The sequence below is a fragment of the Apostichopus japonicus genome, chromosome 23 (assembly GCF_037975245.1).
Source record: "Apostichopus japonicus isolate 1M-3 chromosome 23, ASM3797524v1, whole genome shotgun sequence".
Classification (NCBI taxonomy): Eukaryota; Metazoa; Echinodermata; class Holothuroidea; order Aspidochirotida; family Stichopodidae; genus Apostichopus; species Apostichopus japonicus.
Genome location: NC_092583.1, coordinates 13,957,228 through 13,972,465, shown reverse-complemented (window position 1 = coordinate 13,972,465; position 15,238 = coordinate 13,957,228). Strand labels below are relative to the sequence as shown.

At 35.6% G+C, this 15,238-nt stretch overlaps 1 protein-coding gene across 6 annotated transcripts in view; it reads right to left on the bottom strand.

The window, feature by feature from the left end:
- LOC139964927 (uncharacterized) overlaps positions 1–15,238 on the bottom strand; it is a 168,189-nt gene that overhangs the window by 18,823 nt on the left and 134,128 nt on the right. For all 6 annotated transcript variants that reach the window (XM_071967006.1, XM_071967008.1, XM_071967007.1 and 3 more), the window contains one exon: positions 2,732–2,820. In XM_071967006.1, the coding sequence (XP_071823107.1) occupies positions 2,732–2,820 (89 nt within the window). The remainder of the gene's footprint in view (positions 1–2,731; positions 2,821–15,238) is intronic.

Below are 15,238 nucleotides of genomic sequence, written 5' to 3'. Positions count from 1 at the left end.
TGAAGAGGACCATGGTTATTCATAGGGATTTGGACAAAAATAAAACGTTTTTGGAAGATTAAACTGGGTCAAAAGCTTCATGGTAAAAACATGCAGGTTGATGTAGTATAAAGGCTGAGTGACTAACTACACTGTCCACTTGATAATAATATGATATACTTGTATTAGCAAACAAATGGGAATGACGATACAATGACAAATCTTCTCAAGTTATTTTCAACGACTTGGAGAATTTTTTGTTGTTTCTACTTCTTTGTTGGGCTCCAATTTGCAAGATGCTACATTCATTAAGTTTCATTAAGACCAATAAATAATTGATGGTTTGAGATACGCAGCTTTATTCCTGGTCGGAATCGTTGGTAATCGTATGTCAAAGATTAATAAGGTCATTAATTGCTCACTAAAACTGAGGTTTCATGCGGCAGGAACTCTGTAGGAACACCTATGAACACCTTAAATCACTCTAAATAGGCATTATAAATCATGAAAATAACTGCAACTCCCATCAAAGTCCATTAATTATGAATAAATATTAGCTAATTAAGCACATTGATCATGTGAAAGGGATTATTTTCTGTAAATTCCTCTATTTTGACTACCTTCGTTTTAATGCAATTTTTAAATATATTTTAATTGGCTTCCTTGACAAGAGGAACATCACATTATACCATGATATAATGGGGGCTCAAAATTAGGGGTTAACTTATTAAGGCCTAAAATAAGGAAGTTGGATGAGTCCCAGACATATCAAAACTTCAACTGTGTATATACAGGGAGTTGTTCCATAACAACTCCCTGGTATATATATCTTGGAAATTAAAAGAGCTTTTTGTAAACTGTCAACAGATTTTGAATGAGTAATCACACACGACAAATGTAGTGAATAAATAAATTTTTTTTACAACCTTGTGTTTCATAAGACCTAAATAAATTGAAATGTTTATTAATTAAGACTAACCATTAAAACATTGCTTATGTAGTCATCACATCACATTCAAAATATGCTTATACACATAGACCAAACTGCAGCATTAAAATTTTGAATATTCAGTCACGATTTATGCTCCATTTTCACCAAGTTTTAAATAAAGCTCATGTTACTATGTATGTGTATATGCATAAACATGAACATGCATATAACCTAGTTTTTTGGTATTCATTAATTCTGTTATAGTGTTACTACACCTCTAGGCTCTTCTAATTACTTTTTTAAATAATGCTTTTCCATAATTGAATTTTTCAGAATCAAAGACCTTTCCGAGAGTTTCCTCTACAAAAAATAATTTAAAACTTGTCAAGTCAAGCCCTCTTTGGATATATATGGATAATATACAGTGAGAAAACTCTAAAAATACAAATAGATTATTACAGCAATATATACCAATCAGCTTTTCTAAATGTGATCACCTCCAGATAAAACCAAACGGTACAAATTGTGCCTTTTATTTCGTTGGGCTCTGGCTTCTGTGATAATTTATTCATGCTTTCATAAAAATTGCCATTTGCAGCATCCATCCCCAGGGTTCAGCAATCTATTTGCAATGTGTGTATGTCATGAAAGGCACAGAAAATGTGTCACTGTGAAGTTGAACATACACAAACGACGATGACGACAAAAGCCCGACGATATAAAGGAACCATAGAGAGAGAGAGATAAGAGAGAGCTAGGTTAGTTGAATTCTACGTATTGCAAATCTCATCTTCTCTAATGAACTACATATCCTCTAGTCACTCATGCTCGAGAGCAAGAGATCATTTTTTTTAAGGCATTTTCTTTTAATATTCAAAGAACTGCTCCAAACCAAAAACTACAGAGGGAAAGTGTTGAAAATGATGTAAAAATTTATATACAGGATTGATTAAAAATTATTGTATTGTCTGAAATGAGAATCGGGACTGTGGTGTTTAAATTGATCAAAACTATTTGCCTCCTCGGTTTGGCATGATGCAGAATGCTGTACGGTTTGTTAGTCAAATTCCTTTTGGGGGGCCTAGCCACTCAATAGTTAGTGTGGTCAAGTACTTTCAATATTTTTTTAATTTTCTTTTAGCTCATTTCAAGCATTTACCACCTAATGGCAGACATATTCTATGCTTAATCCTTATTACTGCTGATTTCCACTATTTTTCAATATTTAATTTTTTTAGCTCCTTTGAAGCATTCCTTCATAATTAATTTAATATGATAAAACAGGTTTTACATGTGAAGGAACTACAATCAATTGGCTTTTTAATAAGTCTTTTCTTCTGTTTTACTAAAACACAATTTTAATAAGTTTGGCTATTATTTGGCTGATTTTCACCATAGCAGCAAGCAAAGGAAATCTAATTTTCAATAATTGCAGCCATCTGACATAGTATTTGAACCAACATATTTCTCCCAAATAGAAAAATAAATTGTTTTAAGCTCTTTTGGGGAAGATATGCATCATAATCATCTGGATAAATAAAGACAATGGATTAACTTCTTCCTCCCTTTGTCTGTTTTCATTCACCGGGAAGAGAAGAAAGGCCAGCTGATTTCCTCGAAAAAGTGTTAAATATATCAATTAAAAGTAAAATTCACCATAAACAAGTCTATCCCAACTAACAATTAGAACTGATTGTGTTTCATCACCTTCATTAAAATTCAATGAAATTTACCTGAAATTCAGTTTGTTTTCTGATTTATGCACTATATTAGTACAGAGTTACAGTCTCAGTTTCTCATAGCCATTTATTTACTACATACCTTGCATCCTTCACAGGAATGAATGCCATAATGAAACCCTGTTGATGTATCTCCACAGACCATACACTTAATTAGCTCGTTCAGCTCATCTGTAGACAAAACAAAAATAAGACATGATTAAAGTTTCCAAAATCTTACCGTAAAAAAAAAATTTCCTCTTAAAATGATTCCAGTTGATTTACCTCCAAAATGACTGGAATACAATAATTTCTAACGTGATCAATTATTGTTCAACCAATTACATGTTAAGCCACATGAAAAATAAAAATGTGTTTCTCGTCAGGCCCGCCACATCTTTCTTTGGCCCCGCTGCAAAAAAAAAGAAGTTGTTATATACAGACTTGAAACGTGTTGAGCATTATTTGAGCGAATCACCTCAGAACTACCCCATATGAGTGGATTGTACCTCAACTAGGCAAAATTCTACAAATATTTGGAATGTCACCTACATCAGAGTAGACAAAGTGAAATTCCTCTTTCTTTTTTTGTAAAAATTTGGACAAGACATGTTTTTTTTCTTTTTCCAATTGTGTGATCACTGTCATAGTCAATTGTAATTTGACCAACCTTGTGGAAAAGAGAATGGAAATTGAATTAAAGTGAGTGATGTAGTTGACATGAACAGATAGTATGGGTGGAGGGAGGGGGGGGTGGGGGAGGGGCATCACCTCTCCCTTCTGTCAATTCCCAGGTTTGACCCTTAGCCTACCATACATTCTCTCAAAGGAAACACACTCATATATCTGAAAATTGTATGATTTTTTCTCTTTTGGTTTTCACTTCCAATGAATACAGGTTGTTTTATAGCTTGAATATAGGAAATATTTTCCAAAAAATTGAAAATTTGATAATCATAGGATTATGACATTCCTTGTCTTTTTTTTTTATCAATTTGGAAACTTATTTAATAAGAACTGCACCAATTAGGCAATGCCCTAGTAAACACTTCTACACTCTGTTTTTGTAAAAAAAAAAACGTTCAAGTGGATCCATAATTCCTTTGTAATTCAGATAAGTACAAAAGTGACGCCAAATTAATTATGATGCAATGTCTATATACAAGCCTATTATTTTCTGTCAGTGCAAGTTTTGATCAATTTTTATCAACCTTGGAGCAGTTGGATATCGGTTTCCACTCTCCACGGTTTATCAGATTAACGTCTAAGGGGACTACGGGGAAATAAAAAGAATTCCGACACAAGACGAAGATGACTGATATACACGAAGAATAAAAAAAAACATATAAAAAACAGAAGGAAAAAGAAAAAAATACTCAAAAAGCAACTTTTTAAAACTGACAATTGATGACACACACTCAAAATCAAATTAGATACTAAAGGAGGGGCAATTGTATCGGATGAGGAGGTTGGCGGAGACGTAATATCTCCACGTACGAAACAAATGTTTAACACTTCCAACTTTAAAAAAAAAAATCCTTTTCCCCTCCGAGCAACTATTTGATGAAGTACAGATTTCAGTTTTTGTTTCAATACCTTCTCCTCATTTCTGTCTTTTCTCTCCCGCTCTCTTGGAAGCTGCCGTTGAAGAAGAAGAAGGAGAGGCAAGGAGAAAAAGTCTCCACAGGCAATATTTATTTTTAAGTAAATCTGATTGGTTGTATGCCTGATTTGAATGTACCAGCCTGGCCTTCAATGTGCAATCTCCCTGATTGGCGTAATGAGTGCGGATAACAAAAACACTGTCACCAAAGTGTGTTTAAGGTGAACGACCGGACGGGCAATGACCAACTAAGCCAGCTAGTCGTAGTCGTCGTTAAAACGCATCTCTGTTTATTTTACGAAGACATTTTCCGCTTGACTCTCTTGTGGTCTTTTTTACATAAACCTTCCCTTATCTCTCTGGGCGCATTAGTTGAAGATCACCGTGGAAGCATCTTATGTTCCGTTTTGAGGTAATGTCACGTAAAGCTGGGAGCTTTAAGGACTACCGTAAGAACCGCGGTAAAAAGATGTGTGGACAAAAAAAAAATACAGCAGCAGGTGTTTTAGGAAAATGAGTGGATGTTTAATGGATTATTGCTTAGTGTAATTGCCACTTTATTCTCAAGGAAATGAAAAACACTTGAAAAACATTTTCTGCTCTCAGAATCTAGGACAAATTCATCTGGCCTCAGTATTTGCCGTTCATGTGTTAACTATTCGAGATGTTTAGTAAATGCTATAAAAATACTGCAATACCAAGTCATGTGTTAATTCCCTATGGTCCTCCATCCCCCCTCCCAATGTTTAGTAAAGAAATTTACACCACAAATACAACAAGTACAGGCTTAAAATTGTACAAGGAAAGAATACCCACCAAATATTCAGCTATTATTACTAGTAACCAAAGTCTCAGGCCTCTGGTATGTCAGGCCTATCCAATAATGAATAAATATATTTCCCATTTTCTTGTTTATCCATAATCTCTCACCCCTCCAAAAATGATGTAATTTTTAATTACTTGCAGTAAAATGGGTTGAAATCTTCAGATCCAACATCAAATACTGAAGGAAAAGGGGGAGACCTTCTTGTTCGAAAGATATATACATATATTGCTTGCTTGTGTATTACTATGACATCAAACATTGCACAATTCCACATTCTGCTGTATTTCTAAATGTTACTAGCTGCTAAACATTGATGGTAGTCAGGCAAATCTATAAAAAAAAAAAAAAATTAAACCTAAATTATTTAAATACAAAAGTGGCAAAAATTACTAATAATCTAACATCATTACAAACCCATCCCAACTTTTTTCTATTTGAACCTGCCATACTAAATAACTAGTAGATAAACCGCTTTTTACAATGCAAATGTATAAACAAGTAACAATTTTATTACTCATTCCTATGAGACCACTGATTAAAATCAATAATCTAAGTATTTATTTTAAATTTTTAAATTTAGAGCCTCTTAATATGGTAATGAAATGGTAATTAATGGTAATGTTCAAATCATCATAGTTAATCAACTTCCTTTGCCTTTGATTTGAACCATCTATTTACAAGTTGAACTCGTACATCAACAAGACAACTCGTTTGTCATAGAACAAGACAACTTCGGTCTTAACGTTACTCCTAGTGAGACTTGCAAATGGAACAAGACAACTTAACTTTACTATTCATATCAAACAAGACAACAAGTTGGACTTGCTATAGAGCAAGACAACTTCGGTGTTAACGTTACTCCTAGTTAGACTTGCTATAGAACAAGACAACTTAACTTACTATTCATATCAAACAAGACAACTATTTGGACTTGCTATAGAATAAAACAACTTCGGTCTTAACGTTACTCCTAGTTAGACTTGATATATCTGAACAAGACAACTTAACTTTACTATTCATACAACTATTTGGACTTGCTATAGAATAAAACAACTTCGGTCTTAATGTTACTCCTAGTTAGACTTGCTATAGAACAAGACAACTTAACTTTACTATTCATATCAAACAAGACAACAAGTTGGACTTGCCATAGAGCAAGACAACTTCAGTCTTAACATTATTCCTAGTTAGACTTGCAACAGAACAAGACAACTTAACTTTACTATTCATTTCAAACAAGACAACTATTTGGATTTATTTCAAGACAACTTCACCTTAATGTTACTCTTAGTTGGACTTGACATAGAACCAGTGAAATTTACTCTTAGCTGGACTCATACATAGAACAATTCAACATAACTGTTGTCTTGTTTGATATGATTAGTAAAGTAGGTGGATGATTTCGTTCTTAACGTTATTCCTAGTTAGACTTGCAACAGAACAAGACAACTTAACTTTTAAACTTTATTAATCACATCAAAAAAGACAATTAGTTCCAGACAACTTCCTCCTATTAGGTGGACTTGCCATAGTGAGGTACAATTAACATCATAGTTTGTACTCCATTACCTAGATTAAGGTAACTTTCACGTTATTTCAATGGTCTGTAAGTTACCTACAGTGCTAGTTGCATTTTATAGCTTTGATATTCTGTACTGTTACATATGGTTAGGTACATTTAACTCCCTAACCTAAATGAAGGTACCATTCTCATGTTAGTTCAATGATCTGTAATTACCTACAAACAGCTACAAATGCTCTTAGAATCCTGAGCAGTTCTGGTCAAAGCCCAATATTGCTTTGATCAATTCTATCTTAATAAAACATATTTCCCACGTGGATTAAAACTATCTACCCAAACTATCTGTTAGTATCTATCTACAAGATAACACACTGAATCTTAAGATTTTACCAAGAGACTACCAGACCAACTCCAAAAAAACAAAGATGTAACGATGATGTAATCAATTTTAATTAGCTAATTTCAACCTTTGTTATATAATGTTCCCCCAAATCTAATTGTTTTAAGGAGTTCAAAAGGCAAGAAAAGAAAAGGACTTTCTCGCTTTTGCAAGGACAGCAGAAAGGTAGTAACCATCCATCATCATAACCTATCCATCTTCATCTTGTTACCTACCCCCCCCTTTTCCAGTTACTATTTTTCTCCTTGTGAACCTTCCCAGGTTTGTCCCACATATTGCCCATACTCTCTCCTTCACCTATCATTCCTTCATCTTGTTAAGCCACCTCCTCAATAATGACCCACTTTCATCCCTGATGACCTCCAAGCTCAACTAACCTACATTCTCCCTTCTTTTCCCTCCTCTCTTAGTTCATCTTGGTTAACATTCATTTCTCTCTCTCTCTCTCACTTGTATACACTACAACAACCATCAAATGTCTTTCCACAATTCCTGCAATCTTTCATAAACATCAGCATCCAGCTTAAGGCCTATATATAAATTAAACCACAGTCATATTTAAAGGGCTACAACATTCCTAGGATTTTAACCCAGAATAGTTCTAGTTATCGTCGCACGTCCCCGCTGCGAGAGTCTTGGGTTTAAATCTTACTGGTGGAGGATGTAACTTTAATAACATATAACAGTGACAATTACAGTCCAGATCGAATGACTCCATCAAACTCACCCCATATCTGATTGGTTACAATTTTTGGCAGGAAAGATTCATTTTGAAGTTGTAACTGTCCGGACAGCTACATGACAAGCCGTACACCATAAAAACACAGCTCTTGGGGCAACTCGCCTGAATGAAACGTTTATTAATAGCGACTCGGTCTTTGGTTAATCGCATATTATTATTTTATACCATTCCTGATTAATAAATGAACCAAAGGGGGGCAAAGGGAAATATGCTAGTTATCTACAAATGTTTTTGCTCATATTATACCGGCAATCGTCATGGTGACATTTACTGCATGATCAAAGGGTAATATACAACAGACTGTCAAGTATGACAAAAGCAACATTACTGCTGCTATGTGAATGTAATAACTGATCACCTACATTCCAACATACTTAAATCCATTTTCACATTCTTGATCCATTGTTATCAAGATTGCAGCCTTCAAAACAACAGTACTTACTAATTAACTGCACTGGATTGAAGACTGCTTTTTAATTTAACACGGCTAGAGTAGAGAGCAACATTTTGGGAAGATGGGGAGGCCAGATGTAAAGAGGTAAAATTATTCCTATTTTATACAACACAGAAACTCCTGTGCAATGCTTTTTAATTTTATTTAGATTTATAGCATATTTAGCATTTTCCCCTGCATCTCTCTCTCCGTCAAGTCCAAAGTTTGTAACGCCTCCTTTAAGATCATGTCGTCCTGCCGTGACTCACATAAAACTTCTCACAGGCATGGCCCTAAGTCTGCATATATTGAACATTATTCTAGTAGTTAATTGGGGCAAAGGAATAAATGGGATAGAAATTTTTTTTTTCTCCCCACAATCCAAGCAGGAAGATCAAATTGGAGAAAGATTGAAGGGTATATGCCATCCATCTAGCGAGAGAGGAACACGGCAAGGTAGTTTTATTAAAACCACCGTTTGTAAATTAATGAGAGATGTGACCATGAGATTCTTCAGATCGGTATTTGCAGGTAAGGCCATCGAGAAAACGCCGTTCTTCTGGTTTATGGCCCCAGAAAATGTAGGCAACTTGGTCAGAATAAGCTTTACTTTTGGCATTTCCTCTCTTCGATTCATGCATTTCTTCATCTCATTCAAATGTACAAGTAGGAAATGAGATATGACTTTCCCCTTGATCGAGAAAGTGAGAAGAGAAGTATGAGATGAAGGAACAAGAGAGTTGTGGAAGCAACGGGTTGCCATGGAGAAGTACAAATAAAGATGAAAATGGATAAAATCTTCTAGTTCTTTAGAGATCATTCAAAATATAGTAAATGTTTTTAATATAAACTTGTCAAATGGAGATGTTCTTTGTGGATGCCAAATCATAATTCATTTCATTTTATTTTGGTGGAGAATCAAGTTTAAACTGAGACTTAAAGATGAAGAAGAGTGGCTGTTTCTTTCATCCAAGCACCAAACATATTTGCTTTCTCAATGCATTGAAGGAAGCGTGAAATGAACGTCACATGAATGCACTGTACTACCATCATTAAGCCTCACTTGTAGGATTAGCAGGTAATAATTTGTATGCCAAATCATCAAGTGCATCCTTTGCCTAACGAATGTCATATCTATTCAAGTGAGTTCACAAGAAAGTTTGGCATCAAGACGGGGAGTGGGGGGGGGAGGGGGGGTTATTTCTTATATCCAAATTTACAGTTCTCTCACAACTATGTACTTCACTCTTTATTCTGAGAAGATAGTGAAAGGTTAACCTGGTCCTACCATTACCCAGATCTTGCCTATAAGAAAGTCCGTCCTAGATACCTCACATTTTTCCGTAAAAAGTAATGAGCCATTGGTCGGGTAGGGTACCCCAGGGGGTATCTAGGGCGTATTATCTTATAGGCAAGATCTGCGTAATGCTACAATATGCATTTTCCTACCACCTCTACCACCCTCTCATCTCCTCTGATACTTCTCCTTATGGCTAACAGAATTTGGGTCATCAATGATGACCTTTACTGGAAGCAACTAAATGTACAGTTTTTGCGGAAAAATTGTCAGGGAATCTGTTTATCCTTATTACCCAAGCAGCTAGTCAATGAATGGAGAATAAATTAATGTATATTTCAACCAATAATAATTATGATACTGATGTTGATATAAAATATTTAGTTTAATTCTGTTTTTCAGTGTTCCACACAGTTAGTTATCGCCAAGTTTTCATTATAAAGTCCACAGGAACATCACAATTATTTTAACCACACATTGCAGCTTTCTATTTAAATACCCTTAAAAAATACTGCTTTCTAATCCCTGAAAAATCACGATTGGGTTATTAATGAAAAGTGGCTGGACTACCTAGTTTAGCATACAAAGTACGGTCCGTTTCAACCTCTCCACAAAACTAGTTAGTGAGGGAGTGTGCCTACATAAATACATGTATACCCTACTGTAAAACCCTTCTGAACAATGCAACACTAACAATGTTTACAATGAATTTCTACCCAAGACATGGCTGAATGTGTAAGTTGTATAGTACAAAGATAATGGAAACTAATATAATTCTTACTTCCCTTTAAGCTCTGATGTCTTATTTCTTTCAGTTCCATTAGAGCATGAAGGACAATAAATTACCTGGCCACCACCACTCAATGAACTTGCCAATTGCTGGTGTGAAGAGGAAATCTTGTGTACAACTTTTATGACTAGACAGTCATTTTACTTTCCCCCTTTTTTGTAAATCAGTATGAACCTGGCAAAATAATATTGCTAATTGTAGGTGCACAAGCAGTATAACAGCTAGCTTTATCATCCATGGGACCGCAATCTTTTGTCCAACTAGACTGTCACATGTACTAGTTTTATAGTCGGTAATCTTTTGTCCAGGTACTAGACAGACATGTAAGTAGTTTTGTAGTCAGTTTTAAGCTTAAACGTCAGGATCTAGGTAATCCGCTGAACTAGACAAGTTTGATTTAAGTAGTGCTGTGTTATTTATTTAATGGCTGTAAGATGTAAACAATGAAGAGTCCTTGTTAATTTACAATTTGTTTATCAACAATGTATATATTAAAATAAATACAGAGGGAATTGCTTATAAAAATTGATGATGATTTTCTATGATGAAACTGGATTTTGCCAGGTGAAAGATTTCAATAATTACGTTTGAAAGACAATGCAGATATTCAATGGCCATGGGAGTCTATATGCAAATGAGACAGACAGGTGAGAGAGGACTGGGTAGGTAAGTAAGTTGTTAGTCGGGTCGGCTGTCGTGTCCTGTTAATTGTGGGTCGTGTCCTGTTAGTTGTGGGTGGGATGTCGTGTCCTGTTAGTTGCGGGTGGGATGTCATGTCCTGTTCGTTGTGGGTGGGATGTCGTGTCCTGTTCGTTGTGGGTGGGATGTCGTGTATTGTTAGTTACGGGTGGGATGTCGTGTATTGTTAGTTACGGGTGGGATGTTGTGTATTGTTAGTTGTGGGTGGGATGTCGTGTCCTGTTAGTTGTGGGTGGGATGTCGTGTATTGTTAGTTACGGGTGGGATGTTGTGTATTGTTAGTTACGGGTGGGATGTCGTGTATTGTTAGTTACGGGTGGGATGTCGTGTATTGTTAGTTGTGGGTGGGATGTCGTGTCCTGTTAGTTGTGGGTGGGATGTCGTGTCCTGTTAGTTACGGGTGGGATGTTGTGTCCTGTTAGTTGTGGATCGGCTGTCATGTCCTGTTAGTTGTGGGTGGGATGTCGTGTCTTGTTAGTTGCGGGTGGGATGTAGTTGCGGGTGGGATGTTGTGTCTTGTTAGTTGTGAGTGAGATGTTATGTCCTGTTAGTTGCAGGTGGGATGCTGTGTTTGTCGGGTACTGTGCTTGACTGAAACTCTCTCAGGGCTCTTAGTTCCTACGTCAATTTCCAAAACTTTTGGTGTCAAAAGATGACTACAGACTACACAACGTAATACATAAGTCTCAAAGCAGTCTTCTGTGATAATGCAATTACAACGGTTCACTTCATACTACATATTGTGCAAAATAAGGAAAAAAAGACCAAAGGATTCATCATGTTTTTCATGTAGTGTTTTAAATCACCTGCCAACTTTCTCAGGGTTTTCCCTCCACAGATTCACATTTCACGGTTTAGAATAACCAATCAGCTGAGCTCAGTCAACACCTTTAACAAACCTACAGAGTTGTGTGGTTGCCATATTACAATATATAGTACTGATGTCTACTATCTCAATACATTGTGCATGCAGTTGGGGGCCACTGACTGGATATTGCCCATACGATTAAGATATTAATATGGAAAATCTCATATTGCAATAACTAAGTATTATGCTTCAATTTTTTTTTATGTTTTTGTATCATTTATGCATATTCATGTATTTGGAATAAAATAAAGTTCGATCACTAAATAAATAATTCTGTCGAAAAATCAAATTTTCTCTTAGACTTCCATATTTGAAATTTGAGCAGTGGCGCTAATAATCTACATTGATATTAATTCAAACAAAAACAAAATCATCTCGAAGATCTGCTTTAAAGTGAAGACCACTGCATCCAGTCACAACTGAGATGATAGCCAATAGCTGCCCTACATATATTATCTAATATATGAATATTCAAATCTATTATTTAAATATTTACACAAGTTTAACAAACAACATTAGAACTACATTAATTCAATGATTTATATGTAAACTAATAGGAAATTGTTATCGAGTACACTGAACATCCTGACATTAATATGAAATATTAGTTGCTCATTTAATATCCTCTTATCCGTGAAAATTTATTTAATTGATTAACCCTGACATTAATATGAAATATTAATTGCTCATTTAATAACCTCTTATCCGTGAAAATTTACTCAGGGTATTCAGAACCAAATTTAATGACTGAATAAAATTAATACAGACTATTGTCAATATCAAACCAATCATAATCATAAAAACTTTCCAAAATATTTGCAAACTTCAGGCATCGTACAAATCACAAATATCTGGTGTAAAATGGTCTATATATTACGCTGAATCATTCTGTACTTGCACAGCAATGCTGATATATTTACAACAATTACCATATTTAGTTTCCAGTATGTTATTGCAGGTACACCAAGAACTATTATATTACAGTTTATGACTCCTATATCAATAACTTAATACTTGTGTAGGTTATATCACCTACAAACTGATACCATCATCATCATCATAACAAAACAAATGTGGTTGATAACTCACACTTCTCCGTTGCCCAACTTCTAACCATCCTCCTCTTCCTCCTCCACACCACTGTAATCTAGACGCTGCTGAGCAAGCAAGCAGTCTTGTAACTCCTTAAACATAACAGCACAACCGAGATAGAAGAACCAATAGCAATTAAAACCTCCCAAAGGGTTTTCTTAGCTACAGATACACCGTGCACCACGTGGTGAAATTGAACCCTCTTCCGACCAACAGGGAATGAAGGCTAACTATATCTGGCAGTACCTTGAGCTAACATTTACTTTCCTACTGTGCGCGTATTCTGTTTGCATTGTACGTGAAACGGTTGGCAATGAGCTAAGCTAAAACAGAGGGGGAGTTAAAAAAAAAACGGGGCAAAGAGCAAAGGCAACGCTGACACACTTTTGTTGGCCAACCTTGCCAAAAAAATACAGGATACATTTTTGACATTAAAAATACTTCCATTGATATGATTTATTGACGTAATAATACTGCGCATACTGATGTTCTAGTCTGTTGCTAAGTAACTTGGATTTTGCAATGATGAGGAGGAGGGATCCAATCAAACAGTCCTACTTTAGAACGATGGTGGATGACCAATTCTACCCTACTTCTAAGAAGGTGATTAGATGACCTCCGAAACAAACTTAAAATTCTTAAATTAAAGACAGAAGTTAAAATATTATCACGATATGTCAAATAAATTTCTTAACCAGAGAAAAAGGGTATTCTATAGAGACCCATATAACAATAAGTTAGCATTGAGTTAAATTAATGTGCATGTCAGCGGGCTGGGGAAGTCTACTTGTCTTAAATCACACATATAGGCGATGGTAGAAACACTAAGTGAAACAACACATGTTTGACGAAACTGAACCTTTTACTAGTATTATTAACTGCTTGCTAGAGAAATGATGCAAAAACAAACACAGTGATACTGATTTATAGATTTCTATGTTCATCAATATTATCTGCTTTTACTTCTGACTACACATACAATACTAAATGGCCTACTATACTTTATACTGCCACTATCTCTAACGGCTTAAAGTAGCATGCAAATACCACAAACTAGAGGTGGGAAGGGTGGGAAGAGTAAGTTACTGCCAAAAACCAGAATCTTAGTATACCATAGTCCCACATGATCATAGCTTGATGTGAATTTGTGGGATTGGAGGGGAGGTGGGAAAGGGTGGGAAGCATAAGTTACTGTCAAACAATAGAATCTTAGTATACCATAGTCCCACATAAGTAGCTTGATGTGAATTTGTGGGATTGTAGGGCCGGTGGGGAAGGGTGGGAAGTGTAAGTTTCTGCCAAATTACAGAATCTTAGTATACCATAGTCCCACATAAAAATAGCTTGATGTGAATTTGTGGGATTGGAGGGGCAGTGGGAAAGGGTGGGAAGCGTAAGTTTCTGCCAAATTACAGAATCTTAGTATACCATAGTCCCATATAAAAATAGCTTGATGTGAATTTGTGGGATTGTAAGGGTGGTGGGGGAGGGTGGGAAGCGCAAGTTTCTGCTGCCAAATAACAGAATCTTAGTATACAATAGTCCCACATTAAAACATAGCTTGATGTGAATTGTGGGATTGGAGCGGAGGAGGATGAAGCTACCAAGGGATCAACTACCGACAGCTTCTTTTCTTTATTCACCCTATTTGTATAACTAAGGGAAATTTGGAGCCATTATTTCAACAGTACAGGAAATTTTGTTTTCCATTATAATATAGAAATCACTAGATTGCTATTATTCATGAAATGAGATGGGAAGGGAAGGGAGGAGAAATTGTTGGTGTGGGTGGGCTTGGGGAGCGATCAAATCAACAAGGTACCATATTTAGGCCAGGGGAACAGAGAGGTAGCAATATAGTTTCCATGAATTGTATAGCCAAGGCTTCTACTTACTACACATTTTTCCTTTAGTCTTAGATGCCTAAATTATCCAGCTTACACAATAATTTAATTGGTCTTTTTTATCAACTATAATAGTTGTAACTATAGCAAAAAAACATTGTTGACTAATATGTTCTTGCACATGAAATCTTCCTCTCTGTGTTATCTATTTATCCTTGCAGTCTATACAATGCTATTTATCAAAATTTGCCAACAAATTAAATGGCAGCTATTTCAAGACTTAGATATGATTGAAACTTCGATTTGTTCATCAATTTGAAGAGCTGTCAAGGATGAGCAATGGAATAATGGTGTATTATTCGGACCTGAGAGGGGGAGGGGAGGGGAGGGGAGGGGAGGGGGGCTCGATAGTACCTACAGATATTCAATCAAAAAGTATATGAAATGTTTACATGGTACTGTGGGCAAAAAAAGTTGTATATTTGACACAAAAT